Below are 19,659 nucleotides of genomic sequence, written 5' to 3'. Positions count from 1 at the left end.
GGCTTATCTTCACAATACATTTCCAAGTGGTGTCTCTCCTATCTTAGATCCGATTCTTGCTCTGTGCAAGTCCTTCCTCCTTCCTGCATCCAAATATACACTACTGTTCAAATGTATGGGGTCAGTAAGATTTTTAATATGTTTTTGAAATCTCTTATGCTCACCACAGCTGCATTTATTTAATTGAAATATAGTAAAAAAAACATTTCTATTTTAATATCTTTTAAAATTTAATTTATTCCTGTGATGCAAGGCTGAATTTTCAGCATCATTACTCCAGTCTTCTGTGTCACATGATTCTTCAGAATGAGATGGATTTTAATGTTATTTATTGGCATGTGCTTTCTGTATTATTTTAGCATTTAATAGAGTATGCAAATTAGCAAATAGAGTAAACATGCTTACAAAAGTTGTGCTTTTGACTTGTTTTGTGAATTAAACTCAAACCAATTAGTTTCTTAATTTTGTGCCTTGTTATTCACTGGTGGTGAATTTAGTGATTAAGACTGCGAAAGTGCGACAACTCACCCTGCTTGTAGCTGTTATTTTCCTGGGACGTCAAAGGTCATAGCTCCAGGTCAGACATCACAAACATTAGCCCCTTGATCAAACACAAGAACACTGCAGGCTAATAAGATTTCAGTGCTTTAGACATGCACTTTACTAAATACATGAGGACAGCTTTCAGTGGAAATCACAGAAACAGCAGTCATTTTTTTGCATGGGATTGTGTGTGCATATGTGCATGTATAAATGTATGTTCATTTAAGTCAGTGGTGCCTGCTTTAAGACTATGATGGAGGCACAGTGGAGCCTATAAAAATTTCCCACTGGCGTCCCACTTTTTTCACATGTATTAGGAATCATCCTAAATTAGATAAAATTTGTAAGTTTAAGCACTCTAAATTCATACTGTGGAAACGGTTTTAAAAGTGGTTATTTTTACTATGGAAATGGTACTTTAAAGCCTTTTAGCAGACTCCTCCTCCCTGGTGTCAAGTGTAATGTTACAAAATTACTTACAATATTTTATAATCAAATCTTGAAAAAACTCATATAATTGATAAGGTCTGAGTCTCAACATTCTATATATGTTATGGAAGTAATACTGTGACAGAAAATTAATTTATAAATTTGCAAGAGGTAACATTTGCACAGCTTTTTTGGTATAGCGTCTTAACAAAATCTCAAAAGAAGATGGAATTTTTGTGATGTCAACTTCAAATTCGGAACATAATACAGTAAGATGTATGGCTTTGATTTCATAGCAATTTTTGATTCCAAGATATTTTTTGTAAAACTATTATTTTAAATGAAAAATAAAATTGTATTGAAGGGGGGTTCAGTTAATAGGTTAAATATTTTAACTAATAAAAGTATAAAATCAGATTAAGTAATGAACATGCCAATTTCTACATTTTACAATTATTTAATGTAAATGAATATAAAATGATTTTGTCAATCAGCTCTTATTCATAGGGAGATCCATGATTAGGCAGAAAGAGCCTGTTATTCCCTTGTTTCTCTCAGTTGTTGAGATGCTGAAGACCCTGTTGCTCATCGTTGCTAACAGAAGCTGTGCACATAAAGTTATCTGGCAGCATGAGGACTGTTACTTCATGTACAAAACTTAAGAAACATGCCAAATGTTCCTTATCGCTACGCTGGTGTCACCAAGGGAACGTAACACATGCAAACGCCCACATTATTTCCTCATTTATCTTACAATTCATAAGCGCTTGATCTCCATGGGAACAGCTGATTACCCCCGACGGATTCCCTCACCCTCAAACACAGTCGGGCGTCTCATGGGATGCCAACAAATCCCATCACTTTGAAGACCAAGACACCAGTGTGTGCTGGAGAGATGCTCAACCCGCAGCCGGGGTGAATTTTAGGGTGATAGTAGGTGATTGTGACAGGGATGTGGGGCAGTGACTGCAGAATCTTACCCTGACAGCAATGAATCATGGGTGCTTTAGACTGGAGGCAGTGTGTGTCAGGCCAAGAATAACAGAGTCCTCAGGAAAACCTGGTGCAGTTTTTACCAAGAATCAACCTCATTTTTGTCTCTTTCTTTGTATGTTGAACTGAAGTACTGACATATTTATTTTTGATGTTTTAATGATTTGATGTTTTGTTCTAATCTGTTTGAGCGTTTCTGTGACAGTCACCAGAGCAAATAAATCAAGCTCTACTTGGAGCAAACTTACCTCTGACTCACACTTCATCTCTTTCTTTCTATTTCTTTCTCTCTCTTAGGCACGTGGGTGACATTTGGGGGACAGATTTCAGATGAGGTGAGAATTGAAAATTTTTATATTCATAACCAGAAATTGAAACTCAACAATTATTCTAGAGGGTAATCAATCTATTTACTCATTATATTTTATTTTGTAATATAATATAATAAGGTATTGAATCATCTGTTTAAAAAAAATCTTTTTACCCATTATTCTCATTTCTAAATCCACTCTAGACATTATCACAAATTGGGCAGATTTAGTCGAGATAAGCATGTTCTGTGTTGACAGTCTTGGCAGAGAGGAAAGCTCATAGACACATCATGCTGTGGTCTTCCTCATTATTCAAACAATAACATCATTCTGCCAGTGTCCCCTTCTGACACTCACTCAGGACAAATGCACATAAACACTAGCGCTTCTTACATCATAAAAGTCCCCGCAGCAGCAACTTCCACGACAAGCCTGTCTTTCCCCAGAGGCGGAGTCTCCTCTATTGTCCAATCAAATTATGCGAGATGTGGACGTCCCCATTCAGTCTCCTTCTCCATGTCATAAGTCATCTAATCAACAGCTGAACAGATGTTTTTTCCTCATCGGTCTACCAATATACAACTACGCTGACATAACAGATTACTTTCACTCATGCTGACAGTTCTCCGTCAAAGAGAGCTAGAGAGAGAGAGACTGATGGATTGTAGAGATCGCAGAGGTTTTAGCCACCTATTATTCTGTCAACAGAAGATCAAACTCTGACATGAAGATCATTGTATCTTTGCAGCAGTTACGCTAAAAAAACAGATGTTCTGTTCCCAAACCTAGTAAGGGGCCATCCACACAAAACACATTTCTGCTTTTTTAAATATGCACTAGATGGACATCTTTGATCAATGCGCTCGGAACAGTACAAGGTCACAAGACATGTTTTTTAAAAGTTGTGTGGCACACAGAACATTGTGTCTTGTGCAAGAGTGCATGTTTACATAAAAACAATGGAAAAGTAGCACAGTGTTAATTAAAAAAGCATTCTGTATGAATCGTCCCTAAGGCTGTTTTTTTAAGGCTATTTCATATGGGTAATGAAGACTCATGTGTCTCAGTAATTTAACAGCTTGTGCTTTTAAATCTTGAAAACAGTTGTGATACTGCAGTGCAGTTTAAATGATCTCACCCTACGTCATGACTAGCTGTTACTATATATAAAATGATGAGCACAATTTTTAAAGGATACATTTACAAAGCATCCATGCATAATAAGAATCTTGTGTTATGTGCATGAATGCCATTATACTCAGTACATCTGCCTGAAAATATGTCCATAAAGCCATGTTTTAATTTTTTCTGCATCATGTGACAAACAATGTGAGGTGTAAAGAATGAAATCACCGTCAGATGCTATTGACTTCATGCAATGCTATGATACTGCATTCCTATATACATAGTGACAAGCAGAAATTAAATACCAGGATGGAGCCAAATGGTTGGAGGGGAGGGGTTGAAAAATAACAGTCAGCGTTCTGTGAAATCAGCCGAAAAGAAAATCGTTTCAAGGGCAGAGAAAGCTTGATGAAAGATTACAAAGATAAACTGTTTTTCTTTAGAATAACATGCATTTTCTGATCCTGTTCTGTCCTTCTCTCTGCATCGCTTCCTATCCTAACTGCACTGTCCATATGAATAATTGTGACAAAAATATTCTGCAAAGGTTCAAAACAATACGTCTTAAAAGAACAAATTCAGCTCAACCCTGAATTCGGTTTGGACAAATTAAATGTTATGGAACTGAATGTTTTAAATGTGCTTCACATGGCAATGAATCATGTGAAGTGGGTTTTAGCAGCACTGTTTTCAGAAAGGTGAGCACTCAATTATCCGTTTACACACACTTCTGAGCTCTCTGCAGTGCTTACTGACAGTCGAGTGCTTGATACTGATGTGTGTATGTGCGTGTGTGTGTGTGTGTATGTGTGTGTGTGTGTGTGTGTGTTTTGTAGGTGGCAGAGCAGCTGATGACTATAGCCTATGAAAACGGGGTCAACCTCTTTGACACTGCAGAGGTCTATTCAGCTGGGAAGTGAGTTTGACCTTTGACTTGTAGCAAAACAGAGTGGCTAAATCCATCTAGCTACTATACTATCTTGCATACTAGAACCTATTGAATGGAAAGTATGCAAATTGGGATTCAGCCAGTGTCTAAGAGTAAAAATAATCGACACAAATAATCCTGGATTACAGACCATCCTTTAACCTTCAGAACCAAACTTGCCAAGCTGATTCATCTAAACCTGTTAGAAGAAGCAGAAGGGAATTCCCTATAATTGATTTGCACCCACTGATAGAATTGTTTTTGCACACATTGTCTGCATTAGTTTTGCAGGAATTATGGAATTATGCATTCAGGTTGAGATGCAAATTTAGAGCTTAATGCAATTTGCATAGATCAGTTTCTATGCATGCAGGCCAGTTTCTGAGTGTTAGCTAGTGCATGGCGCAACAGATTAGAGTGATCATATTTTTCTGGGACTGTACATGATCAGTCCACCATTGTCATAATGCACCTTTAAAATGCCAGAAGTCTGGATATGTGCCTGATTGTGATGCTTTTCTCCATTCTTTGAGCATCATTTGATGAATTACTGCTGTCATGATTACTAGAAAAGAAGTACACTAACGTTCATTTAAAAAAGCTTTACATTTCCTCCAGTTTTCTGTGGACAGTAACCATAGCTCAATGTTAACTGTGTCAGGCAAATAGCGCTGACGTTTGTGAATCTGGCAACTTCTATAATGAAACTCATGCATACATATGGAGGAGTGTTCACCCTGAAAACATTACAGTAACTTTAAAGTTAAAGTTGAAATATATGCATAGTTCACTGCTATAGTGGTTGGTGAATTCACCTCACAGAAACATTCTGTACAAATCCAGAAATAAAATCTTACAAAGCACGTAAAATGTGTCTCTCTTCTTCATAGGGCTGAAATAATCCTAGGAAACATTATCAAGAAAAAGTGTTGGAGGTATTTATCTTCTTATGTGTAGTTCTTCCAAATTATCATTGTATTCATCAATTTCATTGGATAAGAAATTTAAAAGGCCACTGCTTTCACACAAAGTCCATAATCTGTCTGTGTGTGTACAGGAGATCCAGTCTGGTCATCACCACTAAACTGTACTGGGGAGGAAAGTGAGTATCTCTCTTTCTTTCTTTTTCTCTGCCTGTCTATCTGTATATTCATTCTGTTACTACTCTCATTTCTCCTTGAGATTTAGGATTTTAGGTTTAGTCTGTTTATGTGAAGCTTTCTTTCTTTCTTTCTTCTTTTTTATTTCTTTAGGGCAGAGACAGAGCGTGGGCTCTCTAGGAAGCACATTATTGAAGGTAGATATTTTTCTTCTTTCTTCTAATTCCCCTGTCGTTTGTAATTGACCTGAACCTTTTATTCGTCTTTTCTTTCTAATTCCCTTCTCCTTTATTGAGTTTTTTTTCTTTCACTGCAGTAGACTGTGGGCCTTGTTCATAATAAAAGCTCAGCACCCACACCAGCATTCATTCTTAAACAGTGTGAGATTCTCTCTCTAAGGCCTTTTCGATAAACGATTGTTCAAACCAAATACAGTATGTATGTAGATACAGAAACCATTTAGTCTGCTGTCTTGTTTTCCAATAAAAAATGTCTAAACATCTTTAAAACGAGACATTAACATAACAAGCATAATAAAGCACAAAAAACAATATCTTGTTTTATTTATTTACTTACCCATTTCCTTACGTATTTAATTGAGTTCATTTGTTTCTTTTTTGAGTTCATTTGTTCTTTTTTACAAAAGAGCTTGTGATTATTGGCAATAGTACTAAATGTTCCTGACAAAAAAGTATGCTAAAAGACATCCATCACTGAATTCAGATTGCTTTAATAGCCTAATGCATAATTAAAATGGCATATTTATGTATTCTGATAATTGCCTGCATGAATAATGTGAAGGGTTTAATCAAGAGTGGAAATCTACAAGTAATAATATTCTGAATTATATCTGCTCTATTACTGTATGAGATGGAGGTGAACCACTGATTTCAAGAGAGTTTAATATGTAATTTCTGAATCACTTTCAGATTGAGAAAATTCACTGTTTGTATTTCATGAAACTAATTGAATCATTCGCATACTGCGCTCATCCCTCCTTCACCTCCCCCCTGATCTCCAAGTTATTTTTATCACTCCAGTTTGTGTGTAGTTTTCCTTTCTGGCTCGTGTCTTTCTCCACTCCTTGCTAGCTTGTGCTTGTTTGACATTGTTTGTGGGCTAGAAAGAAACGTCTGTTTATCCTCTATGTACTTAAAAAAAAAAAAGAAGCTCCCTGCTAAGAATATCTCCTCCACAAACCCAGAAAATTCTGACTGATTAGAGCCGTGGCGGATGCGAGGGCGCGCTCCGTGAGCACGGGGCCGAATAATGAGTCTGAGATTGGCTGGATTACAGTGTTTTTGTGAAAGGATGAACGTGGGGTTTATCTGTCAGATTAATTTCAGTATGGCAGAGTAATCACACCAGCGTCTGATCACCTGAAAGCTATCTGACAACTTTGTTTCAACACACCTGGTGTTTGCTCTCGCTCTCTCTTTCTTTCTCTCAAAGCCAAGATTTATCGGCATGACTGTAAATTTTTGTCAGTCCATTATTTTCACAGTACTTAAATACTGTTGTTTGAAATAAGAAGAGCTACAGTACAGAATGTGCATTATTTGAAAGAAAATCTTAAATAGAATGAAGGATAAATGTGTTTGGGGTGTTTAGAGGTGGAGTGACCCCAAAAAGAATTTGGAAACCTAAGCAGCACTCAGAACTAGTTTGAATGTCATTGCATCAAACAACAAAATGTCAAACCGACTGGCATTTATTTAAAAGGAAAAACGGTTGCACTTTATTTTACAGTACGTGTACTTACATGTACTTATACTGTACTTACAGTGTATTTATCTAAGGAAGTTCTGGTAATACAAGGTAACTACATGGGGTAGGGTTAGGTTTAGGGGTAGGTTCAGGGTTAGTACCTAGTTATTACATAGTTATTGTAATTATTATAATAAGTACATAGTATGTACATGGGGAACAGGACTGTAAAATAAAGTGCTACCGGAAAAACAAATCACAAGCACTTTTCATGCTAAACATTTCAAAGAATAGATGTTTGTGAGCTTCCTAATTGCTAAACATTTCAAAGAATAGATGTTTGTGAGCTTCCTAATTGAAAACAACTGATATTCAATTTTAAAGAAATTAATACTTTTATTCAGCAAGGATGCATTAAATTGATCAAAAGTGACAGTAAAGACATATATAATGTTGAAAATTATTTCAAATAAATGCTGCCATGGAATAATATATCATGATTTCAACAAATAATAATAATTTTTCAGCATCAAATCATAGGATGATTTCTGAAGGATCATGTGACACATAAAGACTGGATGCTGAAAATTCAGATTTACATCACAGGAATAAACTACATTTTAACATCAGTTAGGGATTACATTTTAATTATTTTTTGATCAAATAAATGCAGCCTTAATCATAAGAGACTCACCTAAACATTCACAAAAAATCTTACAACCCCCAAGCTTTTGAACTTTAATGTGCATTATTGTCTGTAAACTTTTGTGTTCATTGTTTTATACCAATAAATATGATCTACTTTTAAATAATTTAACTAATATTACTTGCAACTAATATAATGCACAAATGTTGTATTTGTGTGTGTGTGTGTGTGTGTGTGTGTGTGTGTGTGTGTGTGTGTGTGTGTGTGTGTGTGTGTGTGTGTGTGTGTGTGTGTGTGTGTGTGTGTGTGTGGTTAAAGAAGCACCAGTTTTGATTTTCAGCATTTGATTCAATTTAATTCCAGTCACCCTAATCAGAATATTCTTGATCATTAAAAAAAAAAGAAAAGCTAATATTGGATGATACTGATATGGTCATTGATATATAAACAGAAACATACTGTCCCTCAGTTGTGTTCTCTGTCTCTATCTCTGTTTCTGAATGGCACCATGATGTGACAGTCAGACTGAATCATTGCTTCCTCATCTTCTTCTTCTTCTTCCTCTCCTCTGGTGTCTGCAAAGCTGTACTTTTCTAATCCTCTCTCAACTGCTCACCTGATCCTATTTTTGCTGTCTCTAAGTTTCCGCTCTCCTCTCATTCTTCCATCTCTTTTCACACTCTTGGATGTCAAATAGCAGCTCAGAATGAATGTAGGTCCTTAGGCAACTACATGAGTTTGTGTCATCGTTTTTAATCTTTTCTGTTTCATAGAACAGTTGAATGAAAGTTCATCTACTTGCCCTTATTTTGCTTCAAACCTTTTTTTCTTCACAGAACACAAAATATTGCATTAAACAGAATGTTTATACTGCTCTTTGAATGAAAATGAATAGAAACTGAGACTGTCTGAGCACCATACAAATGTGGTCCATACAACTCATACACTCATCCACTCTGATTACAAAAAACATGATCACATTCTTCTGCTTTTTTCCACTGTAGGTCTGAAGGGTTCTTTACAGAGGTTACAGTTGGAGTATGTGGACGTGGTTTTTGCCAATCGTCCCGACAGCAACACACCAATGGAGGGTAGGTGAGGCTTGGGCCACGACAAAAGTCACTATGCTGATGCTTCTAGCTTTGCAAGCTCAGATATGTGCATCATTGCATTCTGAAATGCGTTAGAGGAAATTTGTAAATCAAAGCAAATACTGTATGCAGTGCATTTATAGAACTGTTGCAATAGCAGCTATAACATTAGCATATACTGTCAGCAGGTTTTCTCTTTACTGTAATAGCAGTGCAACAGTTTGAAGAGAATTTCTTTCTTTATCTTTTCTTTCTTTTTTAAAAAAAAAAAGCTGAATATTCAGTAGTCATTACTTTAGTCTTAAAATGTCACATACAGAAATAATTTCTAATATGTTGATTTGCTGCTCAAGAGACATTCTTCTTATTATCAATGTTGAAAACAATACTTGTGTGGAATCTTTGAAGATAAATTTTAAGATTAAATCTTTAAAAAAAAAAATTTTACCTTATAATTGTCTTTACTGTCACTTTTGATCTATTTAATGCAGGGATTCTCAACTCTGGCCCTCCAGGTCCATGTTCCTGCAGAATAGCTCCAACCTTGATTAAACCTACCTGCCTGTAACTTTCTAGTGATCCTGAAGACCTTGATAAGCTTGTTCAGGTGTGTTGGAGCAAAGCTCTGCAGGAAAGTGGACCTCAAGGGCCGGAGTTAATGCATAATGAAACGGTAGTGTTTGTTTAGTGCATGACCTTGTGCTTAGGGCCTTGGTGAAAGTATTTTTTTGCATATACTTGGTCCAAATTATGTCTCTCTCTCTCTGTGTGCGTGTGTTACTGTGTGTATGTTTGTAAAACAGGAGGTAGGGTACCTCAGGAGGCCGTTTTTCATAATCCCAGTCTAACCTCTCTCTCACTCCCTTTTGATTTCTGTGGCACTGCAGCGCTCAGGAAGTCTACTTCTTATGCACTCTGTCCATCACTATATCTGTATTTCTCTCTAGTTGACTCTCTCTCTCTCTCTCTCTCTCACTCTCTCCCTGAGGGGGATTAGAGACTTGCCCATGGGGAACATATAGTGTATTTTTAAGTTGCCCTTTGCCTGCTGTGTCTTCAAACTCCAGACCTTTCTCTCTCACACTTACACACACACACACACACCTCCATCTGCGCTTTAAAGCCGCGGTGGGGGAAAGCAGAAGATCTAACAAAGTAAAACGTTTAATCATCGTTCTTCCATCGAGGCTGGAATGATTTTAATTCTAATTGATGTGCAATGTTTTCTTGGCACGTATAGTTAAATCCTAGTGGGAAGATATGATAGTAGGGAATATTAATAAAATAACATTTTGGTGCTGAACTGAGAACAAATTTCACCCCCCATGGCCCCCCTGGAGACTTGTTAATGTGTTTGCCATGGTGTCGCTGAGCTTTGTGAGATAGACATTAGACCATCAGTGTGATACTGCTCCTGATATCTCAGTTCTGTATATGGTCTTTAAGGAAAAAATTCCTCTGTTTTATTCAAAGGCCCAATCTGAGAAAGAATGCAATTAGTGTAGTTCCTGATATTTATTTGACCTTAAATTGAGATGAAATCTTTATAAAAGTAGAAACAGTTTACATAAGAAGTAGTTTATATAATATGTGGTCAGAATATTGCACAGATGTAGTTATAACGATTAGATTGTTTTGGTGCAGTGCAGTACCCTATAGCCTTTCATTTTCAGTGCATTAGTATAAATGTGATTTTGTTCACTTTTTATAAACTGAGGGGAAATACTGTAATTATATTCTATGTTAACTGAAAGTATGCTCTGGATGCTCTCAATAGAGCATAACTTTTATTGTAAAACTTACAAACAGATCTCTTTTAGGTCCCTTTCATAATTTATGAATACAGCTTTGCTCTATATATAATGCCTTCATGGCCTGTAATAGCTGTTGGTGTTTTAATAAACACCAAACACATATCTGTGTTCGTTAGTGTTTATATGATATCATAGAGTAGACTTAGTGCCTACTGGCTGTTTCACCAAACCTCAAAGGACTTATCTGTGTTTGAATCGTACACATCAGTCTATAGTAGAGATATTAAAGCCACAAATCAAAATCATACAGCACACTGTCTCTCTGTTCCCACACACACACACACACACACAAATCAAATCAAGCTGTCATATGACAAAACTACATGCAGCATAGAATCCCTAATACGTTACGAAGAAGTGTTGCGGTGGTACAAGGATGCTTTCTAAACTTGACTGAGTGGGTAATGATTAGGCATAATTCAGCTGCTGTTTATCTGTATCTTGTCTACAGTGTAACCTTTTTTAAATCTTTCTATTCATCAAATAAATAAAAAAATGTACCCAAGTTATCACAAGATATTATGTAGCACAACTGTTTTTAACATTGATAGAAATGTTTCTTGAGCAGCCACTCGGTATATTAGAATGATTTCTGAAGGATCATGTGACATATGATGTGACTGAAAATCTGATGCATCACAAGAATAAATTAAATTTTTAAAGGATATTACAATATAATATAGTTAATAAAAATACTGTTTTTGCTGTATTTTTAATCAAAGCCTTGCTGAGCATAAAAGAAAAAAAAGTTTGAAACAAACATGACCTAACTTTGAATGGTAGTTTATACAGTATGTACTTTAAACCTGAACAAATACGGTTTCTTAAAATAAGCCAAGCAAAGTTGTGATTGAGCTCGAAAGACTTCAACTGCTGGACTGACCAAATACTGAATGTGAATGGATGATTTTTTTTTTTTTATCCTACATATTTTGTTTGTTTTCTATTGCAATAATTCAACTTTATTTATTAAAGATACAAATATTTTGGGGGGGAGTTGCAATCAGCATCCACTCAAGAATCAGAGGGGACACGTGGGCATGACGCATCAGCACTCGCACGCTGCAGCCTACGCGCTGCAGAAACCCCACATCCACATTACACTAGATTAATAAAGTACTTCAGGGTTCTGCTGTTCAGATGTTCCATTCCAGTCCTCAGTCTCTCATGAGAAGAAACTATACGTTGATTTGCTGAAGAACCATTAATTTTTGTTCACACCGACATGTGCCTCTGGCTTCCTGTGTTTTTGTCTCGTTCTCTCTTTTCTTGAGCAGATGTATTGTTGTGCTTAGCTGACGTTAACTTGTTTTTTTCTCCTCCATTCTCACCCACACACTCACATTTCTCTTCATTCGTACAGAGTTCGTAATGAGAGAGTGGGTGTGGGCTTTTATTTTCATTATGTACTGAGGTAGATTTGGCTGCTGTTTTCTGCTCCTCTCTTCTTTTTTTTTAATCTCCTTTCACCTTTGCTTGCCTTTTTCTTTTATAGAAGTTCTTTTGTTTCTCATGTTCATACATTGATTGGTTTCACAGATGGTTTAAGGTTTGGTCTACATTGGACTGTGACCTGCCCACTTAAACAGGAAAGACACAAAAACAGACTGGTGTAAATTAAAGGACTAGTTCACCTAATAATGAAAATTCTGTCATCATTTGCAAACCAAAACATTTGTGCTGTACCGTAAATAATTTGCGTTCAATTGACCGACAAGCCATGGCGACCTCACACTACACATCATGTTCTCACATAGTGAAAAATACATTCTGGAGCAAAGAGAAAACTGTGCGCCGACAGACAAGACAGAGTAGGTTACTCATGGTAAGAGACAGGCTAGCTAAACAGCTGTTTAACAAAAGAAATATTAAATGGCTAACAGTGACAAACTTTTTGTCAAGTGTTGCCATTTTGCTACTGAATCAAAAAAATACCATTTACATGATTCTGATTCAATTCGACAAGAAACATTAATAGAGTTGTTTTCGGCATATTAGACATATGATTAAGAGTGAATGTGTCTATATCTTAAAAAAAAAAAATATATATATATATATATATATATATATATATATAAATATATAATACTACCTCCAACCTGGAAAACTTTGGAAAATGCAATAGTTATTTTATCTTCAAACTTGATTGTCATATCAACAGTAGTATCTTGTAAACACAATTTTGTTTGTAGGCGGACTGAAAAAAAAAACACTACATGTCTTTACTCCCGAAGGTGCCAGCCAATGAGATTAGCACCTGCCCGACCGTGTAAGTGCTTTCCATTTCTGTGCAATATGTATCAGATGGTCAGGGAAGGGACTTGGTCCTCAGGCGTGCCATTTGATGAGACTAGGGCAGCTCTGCGACACCTCTGTCAGATGAAGAGCGTCCCACAGTCATCACTCACTGGTGGCATGTGTAGTGAAGATGAAACAGTGGACAGTTGGACACACAACAAAGCCCAGATCATAGCGAGTTATGGCCAGAGTGGTAAAGCACCTGGAGTCAAAGCACTGATGAGACGGAGAAAGCAACTTTTCAAATATGAAAATCTGAATGATGAAGCAATAAAGCAGCTTTATGAGCTCATGATGTAGGCGTTTTGGAGTGGATCCTGTACTCGCTGCTCTGGTGCTGAATTGAGTGCAGAACAGCAGTAAAGGTCTTTGCTGGTAATGACGCAGAACTGTAATGCCTTGAGGATGTCAGAACAGATGGTGTTCCCGTTGACTGCAGAGTAGCGCTATGTCAAACGTATAATAGAATTGTATACAAACATGTGACGACACAAACATTGTTGTCTGTTCATATTATGCTTGGTCTCATTGAGCAGTGTTGTCCTAAATGTATGGTTCTAGCATACTGTTCAAAGGTTTGGGGTTGGTTAGATTTTTTATTGTTTTGAAAAAAGTATCTTATACTCATTTAGGCTGAATTTATTTAATCAAAAGAAATTGTGAAATAATTAAAATAACTGTTTTAATATATTTTCAAATGTACTTTATTCCTGTGATGGCAAGCTAAATTTTCAACATCATTACTCCAGTTTTCAGTATCACATGATCTCATATGATGTCATATCATATCGAAAACAGTTGTGCTGCTTATTTTGTCCTAACCATGACAGTTTTTCTCTTTGATAAATAGAAAGTTCAGTAGAACATTATTTGAAATATAAATATTTTGTAATATTATAAATGTATTTAATGCATCTTTTCTGAATAAAGTGTATTATATATATTTATTTGTTTGCATGGACACTGAAATACATTATTAAAATAGTAAAATGTCAGCATTTTATGTATGAAAAACATGGGGCGTACAAATATTATGAATACACTCATAGATTAAAAATGTTCAGAGCCATCATGTTTTACTCATTTACTTGACATCATTCTGACAACATTAACTTTTTCATTCTGTTTGGTGTGATTACATAATTTTACCTAACTTAAAAATGTAGAAATTCAAGTAAATTCTGTCATCATTTAATTAAAATGTTATAGTACAATTTATGCAATTGTATTTAATTAATTCGTTTTTAGTTATTTATAATTTATAGTTAAATTGTAGTACAATTTATATAGTTAAAGTAATTTATATTTAGTCATCAACCTAGTCATTTATTAGTGCAAAACATTATACATTATGTAACTTTTTTAAGCTTCTAAAACGTGAATGCATTCATTTTCATTGTTGATGTAAATGTTTCAGCATTTAACAAAATGTACAAATTGTACTGTATGAACATCAAAGATCAGGTTGCAATAAAAAGATAACACTCACAGCTTGGTTTATTGGCAGTCAAACTGTCAACCCCACTAAAAAGTTTTTTTTTTTTTTCAATTTATTCATTCTTGGTTTTAGAAGGAAGTTATAAAAAAGGATGATGGTCGAAACACAGATGGATAGTTAAATTCAGCTTTTTTAATTTCCACTGGATGATAAAAACACAAATGTCCTTCCTCTGTGAGTTAACATTCAATTTAACCATCCCCTCTTAAACACTGTCATGTGGGCCATTATCCTTATTATAACTCATTGAGCAAAATGGATCTACTCACCAGTTGGATAATGAGATGAGAGCATTTTCTTAAGGGTAAAGTTAGGTTAACAAGGATTTGATGCCCATTTGTGATTCTCAGATGAGGATTCTTGCCATTGCCTATTTGCACTTTAGCAATTATGCAAATCAGATAATGGTGCAAACACAGCCCTGAAAAAAGCACTGATAGCAATTTGCATTGACTGTTCTCCAGGATGCTTGTGAACTATTAGTAGTATAGGATGCTAAAAATAATAAATTCATTCTTAATTATTCATTTAACTTTTTAATGAATTAAGAACAAATCTTACAACAAATAATGTGTAAATAATGGTAAAATATTTGCATTTTATTAATATGTCTGGAATACTCTGGGATGAATAAAATTGTGCTTCTACGCTTAAATACAGAGAAGTTTAAAATGATTGTACCTTGTACAATAAAACTTGCTGAGTGAGATATAGAGCTGTTGTGTCAGTTTGATTTACGGCTGAAGTGCTTCTCATCTTTAATCCTGTTCATTCAGACGGCCGTGACATAGCTGTTTTGGATTATTAGCATTTATCCTTTGTGTAACTCTGTCAGTGTTGCCAGATTTCACAGGAAAAACATGCAACCTGTTCTGACAACACAATCTCAAAATAAGCCTCACCAAAACATGGCTAGATTGTCTAAGTATGTTTGTCCTTTCAGAGGGGAATTGCTTAATTTAATCTGGTTTATTCTAGAATTCAGGTAAAATAACTTGATTTTTACAATTCAGAGACATTGTCTTGTAAATTTGATAGGTTGTCTGTAACTGTTGAGTAACTTGAATAATGTGTTGACCTATTTTCATACTTATATGCTTTACCAAGTGATGAACAGCTGTGTAAATTATACCATAAGTAAAACAAAAGCATTTTTTGAGTTCCAATTTTTTTTAATGACTTAATGAAATACAAGCCCAAAGTCACTTAATAAGCAGACATGTCAACACAGCGCAAGGAGAGGACGTGAAAAGCACCATCTAATGGTACCCAGACACAGATGATTTCTCTGTGATGGATCTCAGAGCAAACTAATCCAGAAGCTTGGCTGATATTTTTGTCTGTACATGTGTGTTTTGTGTTTTAGAGATAGTGAGAGCCATGACGCATGTCATTAACCATGGCATGTCCATGTACTGGGGCACGTCACGCTGGTCAGCGATGGAGATCATGGTGAGTAGAGAGAGGAAACATTGCACTCACATTTTAAAGTAGAGAAAATTGCATTCGATTTTAGGGCTTTTGTATAAAGATTTTATAAATATTTTAACATATTATTAAAAAATATTCTTAATGTCATTGTTGCTAGTGGGTTAAGAAAATTAAATTTAATTACCCTTAAAAAATTTAGCTTAGATTTAGTTAATGGGCATCAACACAAAAATACTCAATGTGTGTTTATATCTTTATTTATGAACTATGTTAATATCATTCTTTTCTCATTTTTGTCATCTCTTTCTCCCAATGTAGGAGGCGTATTCTGTAGCAAGGCAGTTTAATCTGATTCCTCCTGTGTGTGAACAGGCCGAATATCATTTATTCCAGAGGGATAAAGTGGAAATGCAGTTGCCAGAGCTTTACCATAAGATTGGTAAAAACAAACACATGTTGTATATACACATGAACACACATAATTCAAATATGATCTCTGAAACAGCTTAAAAACACAGTCGTGCACCGCAGGTGTTGGAGTGGTTTCCTGGTCTCCTCTAGCCTGTGGCATCATCACAGGGAAATATGAAAACGGCATCCCAGAATCCTCCAGGGCCTCTATGAAGGTACTTTAAAGGAGTAGTTCAGGCAAAAATGTAAATGTGCTGAAAATGCACTCCAAGATGTAGATGAGTTGATTTCGTCATTCGAATAGATCTGGGGAAATTTCGCATTACATCACTTGCTCACCAATGAATCATCTGCAGTGAATGGGTGCCAACATTAACGTAACAATAATCAACAAGTAATCCAGAAAAGCTCAGTGTTTGTAAGAAACACATCTATTAAGGCATTTTAAATTTAAATAGTTGCTTCTGGCCAGTCAGCTTTTTGGACTCTCATTCTGACGGCACCCATTCACTGCAGAGCATCCATTGAACAAGTGATGTAATGCTCAAATGATCATTTTTGGGTGAACTCTTCCTTTAATACTGTCTGTCATGACAGACACATCATTTCCTCAAGACATAAGGATGGAAATCTGCCGATTAAACTGAAAGTGATCCAACTGAACTATACTCAACAGAAGAACAAAGCTGAGTTAAATAGGACAGTCTGACACTGGATGATGTGATTGAGGAGCTCATATAGTTCATAGATAACCCCTTCAGCAAGTATACAGCGATGAGGGTGGCAGTATGTCAGGGCAGGTTTGCTGTGCTTGTCTCACTCTATCTTTCTCTTTCTCTCTCTGCAGTCATACCAGTGGCTAAAGGAGAAGATTCTGAGTGAGGATGGCAGAAAGCAGCAGGCCAAGCTCAAGGAATTGACCCACATAGCTGAGAGGCTCAGCTGTACCCTGCCACAGCTTGCCATCGGTAGGTCAAAATAACTTTTTCGCTTAAACTGTCATCACTGCCATAGTGACTCAACTGTTCTGTCAGTAAAATACTGAAATTCTGCTTTTATGCACATTTCCTGACTGAAAAACAGGACTTTAAAGTCACCAAATCTGAGGATAGAAAAAATGTACTCACTTAATAAAAAACAAATTTGGCATTTTTTAACTGGAAACATTTTTGTGATATGGAAAACCTAGACTAGACTCTTTTTTTTCAGTTTTAATATGTGTTTTTATAAATGTGGTGGGGTAATATTCTATAAAAAAATTATTCTTTATTAAAATGTAGGAAATAGTCATTCTTTTTATTTTGTTTTATTTATTAATGTAATTGTATTTTTGTTTATTAATAAAAATGATAATAATAATAAAAATTTTAATAGAAAGTTTTTAATTAATTTTATTTATTGTGTATTTTTTAAATAGTCAATAATTATTTAATATTTCTTTATTAAATAATAATAATACATCGTATGACATATTTGTTTGTAAACATTGTTTTTAATTAATTTTATGTGTATTTATTTAAATGTAAAAACAGTTTGATGAACCAAAAAAAAAAATGCCTGTACTGTTAAAAAAACTCCTGTATAAACAGTAGCATTTGGCTGCACTGCCCGTTCCCCTACTAGCTCATTTGAGATTGCCATGATTCACTGGCTTGAAACTTCCATACATGTAGGACTAAAAGACAGATCCCGCATGAATCTATTTTGTGTTCCTCTGTAGCCTGGTGCCTCCGTAATGAAGGAGTGAGTTCTGTTCTCCTGGGGACCTCCAATCCGGCACAGCTCACTGAGAACCTGGGGGCGATACAGGCAAGAAATTTATCAAAACATCTCAAACACACTCACATACTGTGGAATCACTGCCATCCCACAAACTCTAGTGGACTGTTACAGCTCTGTGCTTTTATCTCTTAACACCTATCTTCTGAATCTCACAGGGTTAATTTTACAGTTAAAACATCAAAAACAGGATCTTGCTTGATGTTATTTTTATGTGCCAAGGCAAAATTTCACACACTGATAAGACATCCAACTAAACCAGCTTTATATAAAGATGGTTATGCGTAGTTTCTAGCTTGACGAGATGATTGGACTAGCACTTTCTCAACCAGAGGCCCACTAGGGGGCCTCAGAAAACTTCTCAGGGGGCTTCAAGATGACTTAAAAATATTTCGATTTTTATAACAAGCATTAAAATATTATTTAGAACAAGCATTAAAATAAACTAAAACAATTAAATATCATAATAATCCTTATTTGAATTCATCCCATGTGTTTAGTAATTAGATCTACATTCTCGCTGACAGGTTCTTCCAAAGATCACCGTTCAAGTGGCATCGGACATCGACAAAATCCTGGGTAACCGTCCCCACAGTAAGAAGGACTACCATCATTAGGCCTTTCTGTGAACCTGTAAGCCTTGAGACTCAGGATCTCGTGCCAGCCCTCTTGTTTCAGCGGGTGTCCACAGTGTGTGATTCCCACCATTGTGTGTCTGTGTCAACTTCTCCTGCAGAGAGCCATTGTTACTGTTACAGTAGAAATGCTAAAGTGTTATGCATGCTTCTGTTCGACCTATACCTGAGCTCAACCTCGCATTAAGATCTCTGTGGAGACACACCTGCCTGTGAAGCACGGAAGCTCCTGGACTTTCTCATCTGTGGGGTTTTGTATTCAGCCGTCATAACCCATATGTGCCAAAGTGAACATGGGCTTGACCCTTGATCTCCGGATATCCATTCTGAACAGGGACAAATGGCCCTGATTATGGTCTATAAAAAGTAAGGAAACACACTGCATATCATTCTGAGAATGTACAAGCTAAGAACTTTGATGTGTGGCAGAGCAGCATATAGAGTTGAACTCTGTACATTGGTAAAAATGTGTTGGATTAAAAAGCCATCAACAGTAAAGTGGGCTGTTATTGTGTTTAAATGTTCTCCAGAAAGTTGTACATCTTTAAACGACAATCTGTGTATATTTCCTTTGTAAACCCTGCAATTTGTGTCAATTCTGTTCAACAATTTCTTATTTATGCATTGTTTTAAATGTGCATTATATAAGCAACTTAGTTTGTTCAAAGGCTTCTCCAGTGTTGAAGTTACACTGGTTTAAAATGAAAATGCTTGCTGCTTTATTTGGCAACTTTTGAACTGCTAAGCAGTCCATACTTGAGTCCCGAGCGTGACAGAAATGCACAACTACTAAAAGCAACTAGTTCCTGTCCATGACAAATGGGGTCAGAATGTTTACAGACTTGAAAATGATGAAGCTGTTAATTAATGCATTGTGCAGAGTGCTTTTAACATTAAAATAAAAATGTGCATCTCCAATT

At 35.9% G+C, this 19,659-nt stretch overlaps 1 protein-coding gene across 2 annotated transcripts in view; it reads left to right on the top strand.

The window, feature by feature from the left end:
- kcnab1b (potassium voltage-gated channel subfamily A regulatory beta subunit 1b) overlaps positions 1-19,657 on the top strand; it is a 34,896-nt gene extending 15,239 nt beyond the window's left edge. For both annotated transcript variants that reach the window (XM_059501348.1, XM_059501349.1), the window contains exons 3-14: positions 2,263-2,300; positions 4,238-4,317; positions 5,220-5,264; positions 5,387-5,431; positions 5,583-5,626; positions 8,787-8,873; positions 15,850-15,935; positions 16,233-16,353; positions 16,446-16,540; positions 17,173-17,293; positions 18,046-18,134; positions 18,632-19,657. In XM_059501348.1, coding sequence (XP_059357331.1) covers positions 2,263-2,300; positions 4,238-4,317; positions 5,220-5,264; positions 5,387-5,431; positions 5,583-5,626; positions 8,787-8,873; positions 15,850-15,935; positions 16,233-16,353; positions 16,446-16,540; positions 17,173-17,293; positions 18,046-18,134; positions 18,632-18,721 — 941 coding nt within the window. In that variant the 3' untranslated portion in view covers positions 18,722-19,657. The remainder of the gene's footprint in view (positions 1-2,262; positions 2,301-4,237; positions 4,318-5,219; positions 5,265-5,386; positions 5,432-5,582; positions 5,627-8,786; positions 8,874-15,849; positions 15,936-16,232; positions 16,354-16,445; positions 16,541-17,172; positions 17,294-18,045; positions 18,135-18,631) is intronic.
- Positions 19,658-19,659: the final 2 nt, after the last annotated feature.

Source organism: Carassius carassius, chromosome 20, assembly GCF_963082965.1.
Source record: "Carassius carassius chromosome 20, fCarCar2.1, whole genome shotgun sequence".
Taxonomy (NCBI): domain Eukaryota; kingdom Metazoa; phylum Chordata; class Actinopteri; order Cypriniformes; family Cyprinidae; genus Carassius; species Carassius carassius.
This window is presented reverse-complemented; position numbering and strand designations above follow the sequence as displayed.